At 43.3% G+C, this 20,414-nt stretch overlaps 2 protein-coding genes and 1 non-coding gene across 3 annotated transcripts; all 3 read left to right on the plus strand.

The window, feature by feature from the left end:
- Nucleotides 1-3,361: 3,361 nt before the first annotated feature.
- Nucleotides 3,362-9,120, plus strand: LOC139344839 (heterogeneous nuclear ribonucleoprotein A/B-like). Its single transcript, XM_070983244.1, has 9 exons — nt 3,362-3,438; nt 4,495-4,705; nt 4,915-5,083; nt 5,483-5,641; nt 6,282-6,413; nt 6,646-6,748; nt 6,957-7,100; nt 7,357-7,447; nt 8,148-9,120. The coding sequence occupies exons 3-8, from the start codon at nt 4,919-4,921 to the stop codon at nt 7,425-7,427; spliced, it is 774 nt and encodes a 257-aa protein (XP_070839345.1). The 5' UTR covers nt 3,362-3,438; nt 4,495-4,705; nt 4,915-4,918; the 3' UTR covers nt 7,428-7,447; nt 8,148-9,120.
- Nucleotides 9,121-9,629: 509 nt separating this feature from the next.
- trnav-cac (transfer RNA valine (anticodon CAC)) lies at nt 9,630-9,702 on the plus strand. Its single transcript has one exon. It is a non-coding gene; the product is annotated as a tRNA-Val (tRNA).
- A 6,279-nt stretch (nt 9,703-15,981) lies between these two features.
- Nucleotides 15,982-19,913, plus strand: LOC139344921 (cornifelin homolog B-like). Its single transcript, XM_070983360.1, has 5 exons — nt 15,982-16,027; nt 16,560-16,657; nt 18,837-18,950; nt 19,251-19,405; nt 19,773-19,913. The coding sequence occupies exons 3-5, from the start codon at nt 18,845-18,847 to the stop codon at nt 19,893-19,895; spliced, it is 384 nt and encodes a 127-aa protein (XP_070839461.1). The 5' UTR covers nt 15,982-16,027; nt 16,560-16,657; nt 18,837-18,844; the 3' UTR covers nt 19,896-19,913.
- Nucleotides 19,914-20,414: the final 501 nt, after the last annotated feature.

The raw sequence follows: 20,414 nt of genomic DNA on the forward strand, positions 1-20,414 counted from the left end.
CTGACATGGCAGAGCGGCTGCGTGTGGCGGTGGTTGTACTGGTAGTGTAGTTAGTGATTGGTGCGTAGAAACAATCAGCTAACAACACTGCCTACACAGCAACCCCGATCACATCCACCCTCAGGGATCAGTAGCACTGCAGTACGTGTTTGTGTGAAATGATGCTGCAGATACGTACTGATATGTAGTTTAACATCACATGTTTTTGCATGAACGCGTTAACTTCTTACGCTCTGACAGTCTGCGTCTGGTCAGGTGAGTTAGACCAGCTAACCATCGTCATGCTGGAGTGAAGCTTTACGTAAAATATAAAAATAACCTTTGAAACAGTAAGTTAGTCTTAATAGTTTGACATTTTGGAAAATGAGATTTGCCTCCTGGGATGTGGAGACTGATACCACTCAAGTCTGCGTGTTTAAAATAAGGCTACAGCTAGCAGCCAGTTAGCCTAGCTTAGCACAAAGACTGGAAACACTGGAGAACAGCTGGCCTGGCTTTGTCCAAAAGAAAAGCTCCTGTAAAGCTCACTGATGAACACGTCTTATTTGATTAATCCATACAAACACCGAATAGCAAAAACATGTTTTGCAGGGGATCATTAGCCAAACTACTTCCTGGTTCTGAGCAGCTGGGGATGTGACAGGTCCCTGCTGAGAAAGTGCTGAGTCACCTCACTGCAATAACCTGTTCATGCTTTATATTTTTATTGATTTCCGTAAGTACAAATACAAAGAAATGTACAAAACAGAAATATGAATATTTTTAATTTAAAGGAAATTATTTTACTCACCAAACCTCCAACAGCTCCCAGGCTGGGTTTTAAGAAGTCAGCGGGATCATTTTCAAAGAGCTGCCTTTTTTCTATGAAGCACTGGCACTTTAGAAAGTTAACAAAGCCGATAAAGACTGATTCATTTCATAAAATGACCCCAAAGTTACCAGTGGTTGAGCAGCCACGCTGCGTCAGTGATGTTCAGATGTTTGCTCCTGTTCTGATCCTCATGATGCTGAATCCCATTGGTGGGAAGCCGAGGACGCAGAGCTCTGATTGGCTGTTCCTCACTACTTGAACATCCAGTTTCTTGTGGCTCTTCGAGAAGTAAACTCTTCTTCTGAAAGCTCGGTCCACGGCCGTATGAAGCATTACCAGAACGTGGAAGACGTTTGCAGTCCCGTAAAGAACCGCCTGAGGTGAACCTCCTGTGTGGACTGTGTGCATGTGGATGGAGGAGTGCTGTGACCCCACCTGCAGCTCTCACCGCTCTGTTTACAAGTGACCACTGCTGGAGAAACACAACTGTCTCCACGGCTACGCTTCGCTGTGTGCAGCCCATGTCTCAGGTCGTGCCTCGACTTGCCCCTGGCTGGCAGGTACGGTTGATGTTGCCGGGGTGAAGCAGCAGTAAACACTCGCCTTGAGCCCCAGGATTTTCCAGTTTTGCTGTGTTGCATGTGACCTTTGCAGTCTCACGTGTTTTCTCTGCATGGTTTCATTTCAGCCCATGTCGTCGAGTGCAGCCTCGTCTACAGTCGATTAAAACTTTGATCAACTTGCAAGAGGCCTGATGTTGTCTCAAAGATCCTCCTGAGCCACAGCCAAACTGTTCCCAGTTGAGTAATCAATGAACAGTCCCTTTATGATGTTTAGTCTGTTTTCATGCCCTGATCCTCAGAGAAAGCAGATTTAATAAAGCTGTATTTTACAGCTGAGATCATGAATACACTTGAAAAGTTATTTGTGGGAGGCAAATTTAATTTAATTTAAAATGCATTTTATTTCCAAATATCTAATAATAATATCAAATTATTTTTAGATTTTTTCCCCCATAACTCCATAAGCTCGATAAGATAGATGTGACGTGACATTCACTGGAGGTGTGGTGACTACTTATACCTTTAAATTTTCAACATTTTCCTGTTTCTTCTCGCTTGTTTGTTGTGACAGAAGAAAAATATACTGTAATATACTGTTCCTTTACTCTGTGGACAAAAAAAAACATTTTTAGAAATAGTATTTTAATTTGATTGCTTTAAGCCCAATGAATTAAATTAAGAATATTTAAAGAATTCAGTTTTTCTCCACTGCAAACGTATATCCTGCTAAAGGTTATAAAATATGAGGTGGTCACGTTCAAGATGTTTCCGTTTTTCCCAGCCCACTGAGAATATGAGACACAAACAGCAAAACTATGTCCCCACTTGCAAAACATCAAACTCGTCCTCCAGCATGTGCGTCTCACGATCAGCAAAATCGCACCAGCCTGGTTTCTAAAAAGAAAATGAGTCAGAAAAATGACAACCTTCCTAAGTTCAAACCTGCAGCTGCATCACACCTGCTGGAACATTATCCCTCCTCTGACACTCTACATGCAGCAAAGAGCTTTTGTAAATCCAGCCCTGGCACGACTTGCAGCAATGTCACCACAGGCCAAGTTCATGACCCCTGAGATTCCAGTTTGTAAAATGAACACCAGAAGCACATTGTCCGATATTCTCGGCTGGTTTTGGAAAAACTCCTTAACTGATGGTACAAATTGTACCATACATGTTACGCTTGCATGCATATGCGACGGCTACGGTCCCTGCCCTCTTTGCATCCATTTTTAGCTCTGGCCATGTAAACTATATGCTGGGTCTCCTTACATGAATGTGGATTGCCTCTGTATAATCTCAGTGAATACAGTGCATGAGAAGATATAATAGGAACAGAAAGTTCAGTCTGCATTAATGTTAGATGTTCTGCAAACCACGTTTTTACCTGTTAGTTGAATGGAAGTGTGAAAACAACCAGATATTAAAAGCTAGGAGGATGCATTTGAAATTGTGAAAACGGGATCATTGTTACCAATAAGAAGATTAACCCCCTTTTCTTCTATTCAAAGTAATTCAATTGTACGCAAACACAAGTTGTTTATTACAAATGCGAATATAAAAACACCCCAAACTGAAATTTGGCATTCCTTTCAGCCACTTCATGGTCTTATCAGTGTCCATGTCTGGGTTTGGACACTGAAATAGAAACGGCACAGACCGATGAATCCCCGTGCAGCGTGCATGTGTTTACGAGGTGTGTTCTTATTCGCCAAGCACAATAAAGGCACACAAAGGTAGATTTGCCAGCGCCATCGCGTTAAAATACTGCACACTGTGACGCATCGATTAAAATACAATGTCTTTTCATAATATGGTGAGAGGACAGGAAGCAGGAAGGACATTTGGCTACTGTATTTGTTTGTCATCAATGCACCAGGCAATAAGCCAATAACGTAACGCCTTTATTTGCACAATGACAATTTTGACCAATCACAGACTTTGTTATTCAAACGTCCCCCTGCGCTTGGTCACATCCGGTCGTATATATGTTGCCACGAGTTAGCGGCGAATTTGGAGGGTGTCCATTTTGAGCAGCAGGTCGGCGTCTTCGATATTCCCCTTAAAGTAACTACATTTTCTTGTTTTTATGCCTGAATTCATATACTGGTGAGGCAGTTTAGCGCTGCACCGCGGCTCGCTCCATTGTGTTTCTTGTTGTCGCTTCGCTTTTGTCTGTTAAATGCTTTCGTTAGCACTAAATGTAGTTAGCTGTCTGTGCTAGCTGCCGCAGGCATTCTAAATACGTTAGCGCGATTATTGCGCTGAGTGAATGACTCGTAGATCGATTATAGTAGAAATTAGGCCTGTGTGCTTTATAATATTTATTGTGATTTTATTTGATTTGCCTGCTGGGATTTTAATGGGTATTTGAAACAGGCTTAGCTGGCTAGCTCTTAGCCGGGCCTGCACTCTGTCCCGAGCGGCAACGAAGCAAAGCGCGGTCCGCTTGAACGCAGAACACGGTGATCCATGCCAGTTTGTCGCTTGTGTTTGTTACCTAACGAGAGTCGTTAAATGCACGTAAACATAGAACAAAGTATAATTCCTGTTAATGTTTGAATCCGAACGCTGAGGTAGTGTAATGACCGCAAAAATTAGAAGGATATGGTACATTTAAAAAAAAATCGTGAAACGATATGTCAGCATTGAAGCGGCTTCAGCTATTGTATTAGCTTTCTGTTAGCCTTCGCGGTGTTCCACATAATGTACTTGAAACAAGTCAAGCAAGTGTAAACAAGTGAGGAATTGTTAGATAAAGCTAAGTTAATGTATTCACCACATTTGCATTTAACAAGATCAATTATGCAAGGTTGGATTAACAGCTAGACATCTGTTCTTTGGCCCCAAACCTGGACGTCCCCCAAAGGCCTAATGCTGACCGAGTGCCAATTGCTGTTTGGTAATTTATGGCAATAATGCTGAACTAATAGAGTAGTTTGAAAATTAGTATTGAAGTTGCAATACACCATCATCATTTAATTTAATTTGTTGACAGCAAGGTGATCGTTAATCAGACCTTCCTGTTGTGCACCTGATTCGCTCTTTACTATGTGCATATAAGTATGTGAAACTTGTATTATTTGCTGCCTCATTGGATAGTTTTTTCTTGTTCCACCTCAGTCTCTTGAAGAGCCCACCGTCAGAATGGCAGACGCTGACTCTCATGACAATGCAGACCACGAATGGCAGAGAGAGAATGGAGCAGGAGCCAGGACAGAGTTGGACAGAGCTGAGCAGGAGCAGGAGCTGAGGAGTGAGCGGACCAGGAAAGCCAGGACAGACGGCAACAGATCGGATGCAAGATCGATGCCAGCAAAGAGAAGGACGCCGGGTGAGTGTTTCATTTCCCTGACTCCCATCACACTCGGCATGCACGAGCACTTTTGGTATAGATTAAGAAAATGTAACGGCATGAAACAAATAGATGGTTTTGCTTGTGCTTACCGAATTAGGCAAAGACTTGAGGCTGTGATTTCTCTGTCTACCTGTGCAGTAAGTGGTGTAAAACAGTAAGGAATAAACAGCAACATGTGTTTGCAGTAAAATGTTCGTGGGCGGCCTCAGCTGGGACACGAGTAAAAAGGACCTGAAGGATTACTTCAGTAAGTTTGGTGAGGTGTCGGACTGCACCATCAAGATGGACTCCAACACTGGCCGATCTCGAGGGTTTGGCTTCGTTCTCTTCAAAGACTGCAGCAGCGTAGACAAGGTGTGTGGCTGTCTCACACGCATTGCCATTGCCTGGTTAGACTGGGTGCAGAGCATTGTTTTTATACACACACAGTAGGCTCGGGTCAGTAAATCCTGTTTCTGGCAGGTATGTCTGATTAAAATGTTGTGACTGACATTTAATTTTAATGAACATACAGTTCTTAAAGTGAACCACAAAGTACTCGTATTGATCTTTTTGTGTTGTGAAGTGAACGGGGCTGCACTCACACTTTCAAAAATCTGTCCAAATGTTGTCCCGCCATTCCCAACAGTCACTTCTAGACAGAGCGTGATGATAATAATGTCACACGATGTAGGAGGATACTTTGAGGACTTTGATCGTTGCTGTGTGTGTCAGCTCTCCATATCAACGATGATCACACTGGTGTTTCTGCAGGTGCTGGAGCAGAAGGAACACAGACTGGACGGACGTCCGATCGATCCCAAGAAGGCGATGGCCATGAAGAAGGAGCCCGCCAAGAAGATCTTTGTCGGCGGTTTGAACCCTGATGCGCCTGAGGACACCATCAGGGAACATTTCGGGGCGTTTGGAGAGGTCTGTTTTACTACATACATCCACATTAGAAGGCCGTGTGTAGTTAGAGGCATGAAAAGATGGTGTTAGTTAGGAGGATGGCAGTGATCATTTACCAAACTGAATCAGTCTGATGGACCTGGGGGTCAGTTTGAGAACGGCTGGCTGTAGGTCTCACACTGAGGCGCCGCTCTGCTGCAGAGTTCAGAAGGAAGGATGTTAATTGAATGTTAATCCTATGACTGCCACACAACCGTGTTGTTCAACTAGTCTAATCCTTGAGCCTAATTACTGACTAATGAAGAAGTGGCTGATTGAAACAGGGTGCAGGGTGCAGGTTAGGGCAGGACAGGCTTCCTGTGGGAAATCCTTCTTGATCAGAAATTCTGTCACTTGCAGATAATGGCCTGAAAAAAGCCTCATCTGAACTGAAGAGAGGAAAATGTTTTATTACCCTAAAAGTCTATTTTGTCTGAAAATTGCAGTAACACGCAGAGCAATGATTTGGAAGATGTTATGTCAAAATGTAAGATAATTCTCAAAAGTCAAGCAGTAGAAAACATCTGCTTAATATAAACCTGACATTTGTCCTCACGTTTCATCAGTATTTTGTTTTTGACAGCGTTCTGACAGGAGTGTTGTCGCCTTCTTCTCCTTCTAGATTGAAACCATTGAGCTTCCCGTCGACCCCAAATCAAGGAAAAGGAGGGGTTTCATCTTCATCACATACAAAGATGAGGCCTGCGTTAAGAAGTGTCTGGAGAAGAAATACCACAACATCCACGGCGGCACGGTATTTACACACACTTTCTCAGCAGAGTATTTTGCTTTGTGATGCTGTCCTGTGGCTGGAAGGCTGTGAGTTATGATCGTCACTGTCCCAGTTAGCAGGCGCAGGACCTGCACTTACTTTGCAGATGAACAGTGAACATGCAAATATTGGTTAAAATCATAATGAGGATTCCCTGCAGCTGTTGTCAGATCTATATTAGCAGTAATAAAGTACTTCATTGCTTTTTTTCCAGTGTGAGCTGAAGATCGCCCAGCCAAAGGAGGTGTACCAGCAGCAGCAGTATGGAGCGGGCCGCGGTGGAGGTTACGGAGGTCGGGGAGGCAGAAGCCGTGGAGGTAAGGATGATTGTCTCATTTTTTCTGACAGAGTAGCAGAAACAGTGTCAAAATGAGTTCAAGCGCTTCTCTGAAAATGTTTCAATTCACACGTTCATTTTAATCATTGACCGCAAAACCTTGTAAAAGATTATTATGGATTATGTTGTATCTGCTGTGTTGGTGGATATGGTTGGCATAAAACCTCCATGTGAACTTTGCGTCTCAGGTCACAGCCATGGCTGGAACCAGGGCTACGGGAACTACTGGAACCACCAGGGATACGGCAACTACGGCTACGGAGGATACAGCGGCTACGGCAACTATGACTACTCTTCTGGTGGCTATGGATACGGTCCCGGATATGATTACAGTGAGTACACAAACGGTCATTTCCAGTTCTTGGCCATGTGGGTTTCATTTTGTGATCAGGGCCGCACCAGTCCCTTAATGCTGATGCCGAGTATTGATTGGACAGTGTTGGTATAAATGCTACTCTGCGTTGCATTGGAACACCTGAATAACCTGATTTCCCACAGTGTTTAGTTACGAACACAGAGCAGATTCAACAGTGACTCTCCTCTGAATGGAAACCTGTGTCTGATGCGTCTGTCCTCTCTGCCCCACAGACCAGGGAAATGCCAGCTATGGGAAAACCCCTCGGCGGGGGGCACACCAGACCAGCTACAAGCCATACTGATGATCACACGGGAGTGCAAGGTATGCTGTGACCCCCCCACACCCCCACCCCACAGCTGCAGCGACTAGTAGAAGTTTTGCTATTTTGATGAGCAGTTGTCGTGTTTTCAAGCAACCGATGTCAAAGATTTGCTGGTTTTTGCTTCTTAAATGTGAGAATGGGCTGCTTTTCTTTGTTATTTATGAAAGTAAATGCATTCTGCTGTAATTCTTTGGGTTTCGGACTGCTGGTTAAACAAAAGAGGCAATTTTGAAGACCTTACTCTGGGCTCTGGGAAGTTGTGGCTATGTTTTGCTCACTTTATTGAACTTTTATAGATTAAACAGATAATTGTGATAATGGTTGTCACGTTAGCCGATAATGAAATCATTAGCTGCAGCCCTGAATTACCTCGAACACCGAAACCCCAACTGCATGAACTTGGAGTTGAGGTTTTGATGCAGCAACAGTTTAACACTGTTCATCTGAACCTGCAAAGCACATGCTAAGCTGTACAGAGAGCACTTACTGAATTTTAATTTAATATTCTGCTGTAGGCTTTACTAGACGCCGGCCTGCTTACTGTAGCCCATTCAGTTTTTTGGCCTTTTGAACCTTTATTATAAACAGTAGAGACACGACAAAGGGGCCAGTTCAGTGACGGCGGTCTAAACAAACGTCCCTTTGTGCTGCTTTGTGTTTGACTCAGAGGAAAATGTGACCGAGTTGTGTCGTTCTCAGGACTCCAGTGATCCAGTGAGACCGATGGCTGGACGGACACACTGGGCATGACTCGACCTCTTTTATGACAGAAGACCATTTGTACAGAAAACAACCGAAATGTAACTTTTCCATTTTTTTTTTTAATCCTATCATTTTTAGGTTTTACTTTTCCCTTATGGTGGTGTTTTTTTTGTTTTGTTTTTTTTCCTCCCTTCTTCCCCTCCACATTTCCATCGATGGAAGTGTAATTTTTACTGTACTTTTTGGTACCGGTTTTGATTCTAATGTATTGTAAGGCTTGTATTTTACATGTTTGCTGACTTTACAGGTTGAAAATCTTGGCACTGTAAAGGAGCTTTTTTGACAAATAAAAAAACATTTTCAGTAACTTTTTTTTTTCTTCTGATGCTTCGAGTTTTAGGGGTTGAAGATAAAGGTCTTTGAGTGGGTTAAAGATTAAAATGTAGTCGTGAAATTTAACTCCAGTATTGATTTCTCTAGTTTTCTATTCACACAATCCAGTGATCTGTATAACTGAAAATGTTATATTGAATAACTTTAAAGGTCATACTCTTAATCCGCGAAACTGCATCGACTGCTGCAAGCTTCCTTTTTTCTGAATTTAACAGGTCGATGAACATCTGAAAGCACACAGACGTAATGAGGAAAAATGATTAGACCACACCTAACTGGACTTCTGTTAAATCTAAAGTTTTCTGTGTAAGTTCAGTTTCTCTTTGTTAAGTGCCGTTTTTAGAAATGATTCCCCTGAAGTTAAATGTCTGCTTTAGTTTTTTCTGGGCCGACTTCAGGCCCGTGGAGTCTCCTCAGCTGGTGTTTGGCAATTTATTAGTAATAAATATTCTCCTTTGTAATGGTCTGTGTATTTTCTAATGATTAATGTGATTGAAGTCCTGAAGAATGGGACGCAGTAGCTGTTAAATTTCTTAATTCTGGGCATTAAAACGCTGAAGGTGACATGTTTTAAAGGAAGGCTTGTGAACTGACTGAAATGTGTGAAGACCCCCTTTGCAGAAAGGAAAATATTGTTGTAAAAGTGGGATTATTGGCCTGAGGGTGGAGGAGTGTGAGGTCAGGGGTCACCGTCTGCAGACAGTGAGAAGAGATTGTGTTTTTTCATTGGCTGGTGAATCATTACTTCCTTTTTTTACACCCGTGTATGTAAATTTTGTTCACTCTGTATCAGGGATCAATTTGATTTCTGGAAACAATTCAGACCAATTTGTGGATCTCAGTGATATAAAATGTATCAGCGGTACGTGAGGTTCAAGTCCAGCGTGGACCACGGAGCGCGAGGTCACCACCTGGGCTCTTCCGATGTGCCCTTGAGCAGACATTGAACATCCAACGGCTCGAGGTGCTGCGTCTTCCCGCTGTGAGTCCTCATTACTGTTAGTACTAGAAGCATGATGTTAGGGATGCAATACCGCTCACTGATATCGTCTGTCGAATGCCTGACGTCACTATGTTCCATCCGGAGTTTCCGTAGTGTAGTGGTTATCACGTTCGCCTCACACGCGAAAGGTCCCCGGTTCGAAACCGGGCGGAAACATATTTCAGAATTTTATGCGTGACTTGCCAACCATAGTCCACCATGTGTAACTCGAAACGTCAAGAATGAACAAAAACCATGAACAAAAACCCTCCTGGCGTTGACCATTTTTTAAACTTTCACGTTCACCGACAAAACACAAAATATGGAAGTGATTAAGCGATTGTTTTACACATTTTGTGTTATTTTGCATGCATTAGAAGTAGCATTAGATTAGATGATCCCGTCCGGTTTCCAGTAGTAGATCCTCCGTGCGACTACCGTCTTCGAACGACGTTTAACGAGTCCCTTAACTGTTTTCATTTTATTCTGTGGCAGTGCCCAGTATGGATGTAATACTCTCTCTGACCACAGCAAGCGCTGCAATGGAGGCGTGGCGCTGTTCGACTTTCCGTCACTTGAATCCACTGAAATGCCAAGAGCACAGAAGCAGTCACCTAACTCAGGTAAAAAGGAACCTCAAACACGCAATTATGAGGTTTTGGGGTCTTTTGTATGTTTGTGATGAATGAAACTCAGACATATTACTTATTTGACAGCTAAAATTAGTCAAATGGATTTGTTCTGACTATTCCTGATATATTTTGAGCTGTTTATCCTCTGTGGAATTCACTGAGCAGTTAAAACTGGCCATGATCACTAACTCACAGAGAAGCTGATAACTTAGCAGTTCAGTATTAGTTTTCAGCCCTTTTGTTCATATTCATTTTTATCTAACTTAACATTGCAGATTGAGTATATCTAACTCAATCCCATACCCATGTCCACAGTTTTTGGGCCTGGTAGGGGGTAGCACACAATTCTGGACCCTGTACACAGACCTGTATGTGGGCCCCTTCCCAGATCCATGGCTGTTAATTCTAGTATCTTTGTGTACTCATTTCCCCTTTCCCCCATTCTGATGGCCCTGTTTGAGAGTGCCACTGAAGTTTAATTTGGAAGTTAATTGACTGCTGCATCATTAGTAATTAAAACCACAGGACTGCTCTGTTTACTTGATTTCACAGATTACTTTTTTGTTTTTGGTAATGGGTGGAAAGGGAGGTTGCAGCTGACATTTGTATATCTAGGTCACTTGAGATGGTTGTTTATGACCTGTATAGTCTCTCACTAAATGACTGAAAAGTAGAATTTGAGTTTTTAATGCTGTATCATTCCCTGCGAGAAGCATGTGTCACATAAGGGGGAAGAGTATCAAGTTAGGTACACATGTATGGTTTATGACAAGTCATTTTTTTTAGCATTACCTACGAAACGTGCTACAAGAGCAGCTTTCACAGAAGTAATTTAGATAAAAACAAAAAAACAAAAAGTTTAGTTTCAGTGTTAAGCTTTTACAAGAACAGAACATCAAACCACGTCCACGTTTGTATTTATTTGCATTTTAAAGAACAAACTCAGCATCTACACATAATATCAAACATATATGTGTCCATTTATTAACACAATCACAACAAGATAATTCATGCCATCAAAGTCTTTCATTTAACACAGTTTAATTAAAGTCTAGATAGATTCTACTGTAGATCTCTTAAAACAACCAAGAGGAAGCAAAGCCGAGTGTCTTTCCTATAAGCCATTGTCCTTTCTGGAGGTAGCCTACATCTCAGCAATGGCTGGTAGCATCGGGGCCCTGAACTTCCTGGACTGTCTGTATGCGGTGCGGCGGCTGGACGTCCAGACACAAACCGTTCCTGCCTGACTGCAGAGACCAGTCTGTCTTCCTGATGGTCTGTTAGCTGAGAATGCACCAGCAGCTGTCTGCTTTGCTTCACCTGCCTTTCTTTCAGAGCATATCTGTCTGTCCTCAGCCGCCCTCCTGCTGCTCACCACTGGAGCCCACCTGCTTCTGGGGTCCTTCAGGCAAATCTCAGCACTTGTTGGACATTGATGTCCATCTGGCCTGAAGACAGAGGGCTGGTGTGCTGAGTCGTCAAAACAGGAAATCTGCCACCCTGTCTTCTTCCTCTCGTCCGTCCATCCTTTGCGGATGAGCCGTGCTGCAGTGAGGAAAGAGTCCGTCTTGCTGTGCAGCTTCTCCAGAGGGTCTGAGAGCAGGAGCCCAGATGTGGCTGATGTCCTACGTAGGCCAGGAGGAGCGGGGTCTATCTTCATGCTGCCCTCCATCGTGTTGTTGTCCAGGGTCTTTAGTCCTGGTTTGAGGTATGAAAGCGCCTGTAAATCATATTTTTATAGCCTTACATTAGGTGACGTGACATCAGATGACCCCCACCAAAAGGGTCACCAAGTCTCAGGCATTGTGAAATGATTAAAGAAAGAGGAAGTAAATAAATTTGGGTTATCAGATCTTTGACATGGACGACAGCTGCCTGCTGAGGTAACCAACACAACGAGCTGAAAGACGCTAAAACACTGTGCAGAGCTGCAGAAAAGTGCAGCTGCTGATAACTGCTGCTTTAAGGAGGCTGAGACAGAAACTGTTTCCATCAAAGTTCCACCAGGTGGAGGCGGAGATCCTATGAAAGACCACTATAAGCTCCACCATAGCTTCTTAAGGTGCAGCCTTAAGGCCTTTTGTGTGGAGTGAAGCAATGAAAATGTCACAGCAACAGTACCTAGAAAGATGGCTGCTGAAGCTTTTGCTTCAGGAGTGTTGAGCCCGTGACAGCAGCTCAGAGTCCAGGAGGAAGTGCAGAAGGTGCCAGCTAGAAGATGGAAACCCAGAGCTCCTGGCTACAGAGGGGCTGCAGGAAACAGGAATGATAAGAGGATGAAGAAAAAGAGGTAGACACACGCGGCAACAGTTTTTAAGCATTTAAACATTGCATGTTTTTTATACTTTGTATATTAGGAAAATAATATCACTAAAGATTATATATTTGACTTAATGTCCAACTGCTCACACCACCTGTCAGCAATCACGAAAACAGCTCCAGTGTATCTGTATAACTGCATATTGTACATATAAGTACCCACAAGAAATGATCACAGAGCTGTAGATTCAGGTCATACCTGATGTGTGCGTGAAATCCTCATTTCCCTCATCGCTCTCCTTCCTCGTCTAAGGACTGACTGGTCCACCACTGCTCTTTCTATCTAACCCCCCCCCCTTCTCTCTCTCTCTCTCTCTCTCTCTCTCTCTCTCTCTCTCTCTCAGCTTGACTGGTGCAAAGTACAAACAGTAGAAATCAGTGATGAATTTTTTTTAAAAAAGAGGGAGAGAAAATATGTTTCACACAACTGTAAAATTAAAATTCTAATAGTGTCCGAGAGAAGTATTGAGCTGTTTAAGGTAGTCCTTACTTTGTGGTTTATAGAAAGACGTGATGATGGAGGACAAAATGACATTAATTTCATGTGTTTGTGGCTGCAGCACTTTTAAAACTTGTTTTCCAGCCGCAGCAGGCAGCTGTTTTCAGTGGAAAGTGCAGGTAAACTGACTGTGTGCTGCCTATCTGCTGCTAGTGTTGCTCTGTGTGTTGTGTTTACAGCATGTTGGACTTGCCTCAAGCTGCCAAAAAAGCAGGTTTAAGCCGACATAATGAAAAGGTAAATATGTCCTCTCTCATGCTTCAAATCAGTGTTGACATTTTCAATATTCCACGAAAACCTTTTCCAAACTCGAACTGAGTGCTTTGAGTTGCAGGTTTGCTCAGCAGGAGAATTTTGCCTTTTTTTCGATGAATTGATTTAAAAGAGTTTCTTTCTCATTCTTTAGAGCAATGCAAGCAGCTTGATGTTACTTTCAAAGCATATTTGTTTGAAATGAGTTGTACATAAGCGTCATTTCTTTGCTGCTGCTGCATCACATCATTTAATAACCATGAATCCTCTACCGGTCCCGTTTCTTCTGCACTCCTTTGCCTTGTCGCTGAACTCGGCCACCTGCGTGAAACACTTTATTTGGATTTCGTCCAAAAGATCTGGATCATGTTGACTGTGGATGGACGTGACCTCACTGTCTGTTTGCTCTGATCGGACACGTGCTCTCTGCTCTTCCTCTCCTGAGTCCAGCTGTTATCTGCTGAGGACAAAGCAGGAGGACTGTTGAACAGCAGGATTTAAACTCTGTGTGTGTGTGTGTGTGTGTGTGTGTGTGTGTGTGTGTGTGTGTGTGTGTGTGTGTGTGTGTGTGTGTGTGTGTGTGTGTGTGTGTGTGTGTGTGTGTGTGTGTGTGTGTGTGTGTGTGTCTTGTGACCACATACAACCTCAATTCTTATATTCGACGCTCAGCCCTTGCAACAAAGCAGCAGCGTTCAGGGAACCTTTGTCTTTATGTGCTGGTCAATATACACATTGGAAATCATGGTCAAGTGTGAAGACATTCACTCTGGGCTGCAAATGATTTGAGAGAACTCGTCACATTCACAGATCGCCTGACATTTATGACCTTTAGCTTTATAGCAATCTGCTCATGAACGCACACTCATGAGCAGGTTACATTCAGGAAGCTGAAGCGAGAATATCCATCATCATTTATTGAATCTAACTTGTGTGAAAATGTTCTCACAGGCCGTTTGTCTAATTTGAATCAACACATTTTCTATTATTTCAACACACAGCGTTTAAGTCAAAGAGCAAGTCAAGAGCACGAGGTCGTTACAGTCCGAACGGCTCACAGCTATTCCAAATATTCACTAAATCATGTGATCGTCAGCCCTCAAAAGCTGCTCACATGTTGACCCGCAGCCCACCGTCCATTCGCTGAACTCTGGATCAAAGTTCAGAGGGACAGTAAGCTGTGCCGCAGCACAGGAGAGGCTGCTCAGTTTGTGCTGGCTCTCGGTTGTCATCAGTCTGGGTCAAAGGTAGTGGGAACGCCGCAGGAGCGCAGCTGTTTACTGTTAATGCTGCAGAAAATAGTCCCCAACAAACACACTATTTACTTTGATTAAAGCTACAGTGACAGTTGTTTTAGGAAATTACTGAGCCTGAAGCCTAAGGGGATTTTATCCAAATGGGCTAAAAATAACAGCATCAGTTCAGATGTGACCTGCGCTGCAGCCTCATTCAGAGCAGTGTTGCAACATTCCCTGAGTTTTTCCTGTTAATGGTGACGTTTGACGGGTGCTTCATCTACTTCAGCCGGCCTAACTGCTACGTCAGCCGCAGCAGCGTCTTATTTTCCTGAACTGAGTCGATCAGAAGATTGTGAAACAGTCTCTCATTGTTGCTTCTGAACGAATCAGAGCACGGTGTCAAAGAAAGTGCAGAGAGGAGTCTGTCGACGCCTGGTCGAAGCTCGTGTAAGTGTTTAGCAGAGGACGTTATGTGAACGGGACAAAAATGATGTTTGTCTGCTTGATAGTGTTTGTTGAACACGCGTGTGTAATGAACCGTTTTTGATTGGTGGAGAGCAGAGGATGAAGTGATGGAAGCAGGCTGGGGTGGACATTGGGGGGACATATGCCAAGTATTTCTGTACTTCACAAATACTCCACTGTTGATGCATTTCAACAGTAGTTAACCAGATGTTCACAGATGAATATGCAGAATTTTTGGGCTGGGAGCCGATAGCTGACGCATCAGGTGCACGCTGAACTAACGCAATGCTCCCTGTGATTGCATAATGTTCAGGTATTTCCAGATGATGCTGAATGTGTGACTGTGTTGGGGAGGATGGTGTAAAGCAGGTAGTCACCGTGGCATTCAGCTTCGGGGCGGGGCAGCTCAGTGTGGAGATGAGTTTCTGTTTTTTGTTTGTGTTGAGGGGACAATCCCACATCTTGACAGACTCTCTCCTCCAGCAAATCCATCAGCATTTGTCAGCTGTTCATTAAAGTGAGCGCAGCCTTCCTTGCTCTTTATTTTCATGTTGCTTTGTTCAGTTGACTACAGCCAGTGTCTCCCGTCCATGGAGGGTTAGGCCATTGTCCTCCTTCGTCACAGCACACCGACAGCCTTTACTGTGGTTTGTGGCTTGCAGCTGCTGTTGCGCCTCGTTAAAAGGTTTCTCAACACTAATTGTTAAAGGATGGGAGGCGTTTGTTCATCCACCATTCCCGCCAACAGGGCTCAAAATGACCTGTTGGGGCATTTTCACCTGTTCAAGGCTGCAGGGTGACTTGTTGATTGCCTTAACGTCACAGGTTTGAGCTGAAAGAGAAATGTAGCTGCTCTGTGTTTCAGCTCCTTCCTCATGAAAACGATCCTGTACAAAGCCGCCATCTTTAATGCTCAGCAATCACACAGGAAGAGAGGACGTGTCAGTAGAAGAAGACGTGAAACGCTTCGACGCGCCGGTGTTAACATATGATCTGCATGTGGGTTTCCCATCTGGACGTCAGGTGTAAATGTGATCAGAACAGAACTGGAACCGCATCCGGGGGCGGTCTTACTCGCCTCATGATTGGACGTCAGCCAGGTGTAAACGCAGCCCATGCAGTGTGCTCACATGCTTAATAAAAAACATCCACCTGGCAGGCTAAAACCTATCAGGAACAAGTCTTTTGTGGCTTTTGAGAGAGCCTCAAGGAACGGATTCTGTTGAGCAGGTTCAGACTATATGTAAGCATGTTTTCATTGTTTTTTGTCTCTATTTTAAACATTTTGCAGTAAAGACTGAATGTAGTTACATGCAAAGTTATTTTTTCAAGGTTTTTCGTAAAAGCTGCCACAACAGCGACGGATGATGTTTTGGAAAATTGACTAAAATGAGAAGACTCACTGATGAAGATGCATTTAAACAGGAAGTTCACATCCAGAACTTAATGTTTCAGTCGAACTGTCAAATAAAGCTTCCTCCTGAGGCTGTGACATGGTTCGGCGGTGGTGTCACGGCCTCACCTTCGTTTCAATCCTTTCCAGGTTACAATAAATAATAGGCATTACGTTAACGGACTGCAGGACGAGCTGGTTTGTCCGGTTTGCTTTCTCAGGTGTTCTGTCGTCTGCAGGTATTTCTGAACTCACTGAGACTTGACAGCCTTTCATTGTCGACATCGGCTGCGACAGGACGTCTGACTCAGAGCTCTTTGATCCCGCAGAGACACAGGTGAGACTTTAACTGTATTCTTTAGGCTCAGACCTCAGTCATAATGTATAAATACTGGTCTGTGCTCGGATTTTGGTTTTATCATTCTTGACCCGTCTATGTTTGAATCACAAATATATAATTGTATATATATAAGTGTTTCTCTCATGTAATGTGTGCTGTTTGTGCGCCTTGATGTTTCTAAACTTCAGGTCAAAGGGGACATTTCTAAGACAGATATTTTACCACTTATATGTTCATTTTATATTCTTCATTTAAAATGGACATACATGCCTGAAAATATAGAATTTTCCTTTCTGAAAGTACAATATAAGTACGTTTGCTCCATGTATATCAAACCTGGAGTGCAAACTTTTACATGCGAGGCAAAAAGTTTGCACCATGCTGATCAAGCCACCAGGTAAATGTCTGTGTTTTGCAGTTTTTAAAGTCATTTCAGAAAGGAGATGATGCACTTCCGCTCATTTCCTGTCTCTGTGTCATGTGGGTTATAAACCAGCGACAAGTCCTGAGCCTGCTCACTTCAATGAGGAATGTGAGCACAGATTATGGACGATTCTTTCGGCCCACAGTCACTGCAGCAAGTACTGTACACGTTTTTCACAGGACACAAGTTTTCTGAACCTTCTGGCACTAAAATGTCTTTTCAGGCCGGCAAATCAGGAGTAAATTAAAGTTTTTTAAGACCTGCCTCTGCAATATGCTCTCCTGAGATCTGAAACTTCCAAAGATGCTCTATCACTGTATTAAGACAGCAGAAAAAGCAGCAAAACAATGTGCAAACATTAAAATTGTACCACATCACAACATTCACACTTCAAACAGTGTTTAGGAGACAGGAAGTATGCGCCATTTTATAGCTCTGGAGCAGCTTTTAATGCCTCTTCTTTGGTTATAAAGCATCTTTGGTGACAGCAGCTATGAGTTTGATGGAGCCTGTGGCATCAAAAGCTCATCAACAGTGTTTGTATAATGACTCCTGGTGCCAGAAGGGGGAGACAAGAGTCCAGCACTGCAGGTTAATATCACAGTAACAATGATCTAAATGACATGAAGTGTGCTGAAATGTAAAGAAACACAAGAGAATAGAACGAGCACATCCTGCTGATTCACAGCGAGACGTCCCTGCAGACTTTCCAGACGTAAAGCTGTGAGTCATTAAAGGCAAATGTTCAAACTGGACCGTCATTTCCAGTCTCTCCTCAGCTTCTGATGATCTGCACAGACTCTGGTTAACATGTGATTCGCTGCCAGGTTAAAGCTTGTGGTTTTCAAAGGTCCAAAGCAAATCAGGGACCTTCTCTGAAGCCGGTGAAAGGGTCGGCTCGACGTGCACACTTGGTTTGGACAGCCTGTATTGCTTCACTGTCACTTTCAACAAGTCAAATTTAAATACTTTGCCTGGAATTCGCCTCTAGCATGACACATATAATAATATAACACCGAAAATAAAACAGCGTTCTGATCTGACGACACCATGGTTAAGCTTTGGTGAGGTTTCGGCACAAATGAGACTCAGCTAGGATTTGGGGAACAATCATGGTTTGGGTCAAAATGACTAGTTCGTCATGGTTACATTACTGACCGCTTGGCTGAAGTAGGAGAAACATGGTGGCCATGGTTAATAGAGAGAAATATTGACTGTTATGAAATGAGAAGCGAACAGCAGTCTGCTGCGTTAAAGCCCCACCAAGAGCATCCATTCACCCTGACGGCTGCCTGGTGGTGGATTCTGAGGGTTTGTCATTTGAATTTAAACATATGTCGTTATTGCTTTTATATTTGTAAAATGTTATCATCCAGAGCACTTTACAAAGCCTCTCATTCAGCCTTTCACACACTGAAGGCAGCAAGCTGGGGATCGAACCATCAGCCCTCTGAAGGACCTGCTCTGCCTTCACTGAGCTGCTTCTTTGACCAAATGCATGAAAGGTGCACCTATAAACTGGAATATCGGCACTTCAAAAACACAAAAAATCTCAATACAATGTCCTCAGTTTGCTGTTTTGTCAAACAAACCTCCACCAGAGCACCATGTCAGCGTCATCCTCCTAGTTTCAGCTTTTTGTAGAGTATCGTCTGGGAATCTGTTGCTGGCCCTTTGTGTATCTCACATTAGGGTATGTAATGAGAACTCTGCATTACTGTTCTTCTTATCTTATCCTGATCCTCCCTTTAGACACCGTCATGTCTTCCACGCTGGTCATCCGGCAGCCTCAGCCCGTCATGGAGGCCCGAGACTCAGACGAGTGGGGATCGGGGATATGCGACTGCTGTCAAGACGTGCCCGAGTGTAAGCAATGAATTAAAAACACTCATTTTGTTATTACCAGCTGCGTTTAAAATCCAGTTCATTACAGCACAAACATGTTTCCTTTCTGTTTCAGCCTATAAACCATCTCACTTGAACCAGAACTCACTGCTGTTGCAGTAAATCATAATGTTTGTTAAGGAAAGACATGAAGGGGATTAATTTCCTTCTTCCTTAAAGCATCTTGTGTCCATTCCTTTGTCTCTGAGCGTCTGTCGGTGTGTCAGTATCTGTGTCAGTGCTGCTCTTCTGTTCATTTTCTGCATCCTCTTCCTGCTGAAGGCTGCTTCGCCTTCTGGTGCTGCCCCTGCTTCGCCTGTAGAACCACCAGGAGGTACGGCCAGTGCCTCTGCCTCCCCCTGCTGGACATCTTCGGCTGCATCCCCCCCATCACCATGTCCATGAGGGTCTCCATGCGGCAGCGCTACGGCATCAAAGTAAGGCCACGATTCTCTGCCTTAAAGAGCCAATCTGTAACCTGTTTACCTTTATTTACTGCGGCTGTGTGGAGACCAACGGGGACAATTCACCCAGCAAACTTTTAGAATAAAATGTGTGATTCATTATTTATTTACAGCAAAGCAGTTATTGTGAGCAGAGTTAAAGGTCAGAAAGAAGAAATTCAAGCCTGTCAGGAAAGCCTCAGTATTTCAGGCTGCAGATTAAGTTTGAGGGCACGAATCGTTAAAGAAAGGGAGGAATGTGTGTGCTAAGTGTGCGAGCTCATAATCAAAGTTCAACAGTCCATCAAAACTTCATGTGTTGTCCACCTGCTGACCTGACGTCGCTGTGTGCTGCCTGCAGGACACCATGTGCAGAGACTGCCTGTACGCCACCTGCTGCACATCCTGCACCTGGTGTCAGATGTCCAGAGAGATGAGGAGGAGAAACATCCAGATCGTCCTGGTCAGCGCCAAGAACACGTGACCCCTCCCCTCGTCGTTATGACCGTCACGTGTTCGATAAACCACAACCTGCTTTGACTTTAGGCCGAAGCCCTTTGACAGAGACCAGTTATGAAAAAAAATGCTCACAGACTGAAAAACTCTACTTCTAATTTATTGAGATTATTCTTAGATTTTCCTTGATATTAACTGAGACTAAAGCGCTTCTAATATTCAGAAAGACCTTCAGCATTTATTAATTAGTGAATTTTCTTTGCTGGGATTCTCTAATTTTCTCTTCCTTTGTTAAATTATTCTGGTTCTCTAATCACTTTATGGACGTTGTACATGCTTGCACTATGTTTTAATTATTATTAATATCATTTAGCAGTTTAAGACAGTAAATCCAACTTCAGTCATTACATAGAAACACAGTGGAGTACAGCAGTAGATAGATTTATAGATATTTTATTGGATATTTACTTTATAAGTATGTATCTGTTGAGTCCATGTCTGCTAATGTCATATTGAACATGGTGATTTTCATTTATTATTGATTTAT

The sequence above is a fragment of the Chaetodon trifascialis genome, chromosome 16 (assembly GCF_039877785.1).
Source record: "Chaetodon trifascialis isolate fChaTrf1 chromosome 16, fChaTrf1.hap1, whole genome shotgun sequence".
In the NCBI taxonomy this organism is placed as follows: domain Eukaryota; kingdom Metazoa; phylum Chordata; class Actinopteri; order Chaetodontiformes; family Chaetodontidae; genus Chaetodon; species Chaetodon trifascialis.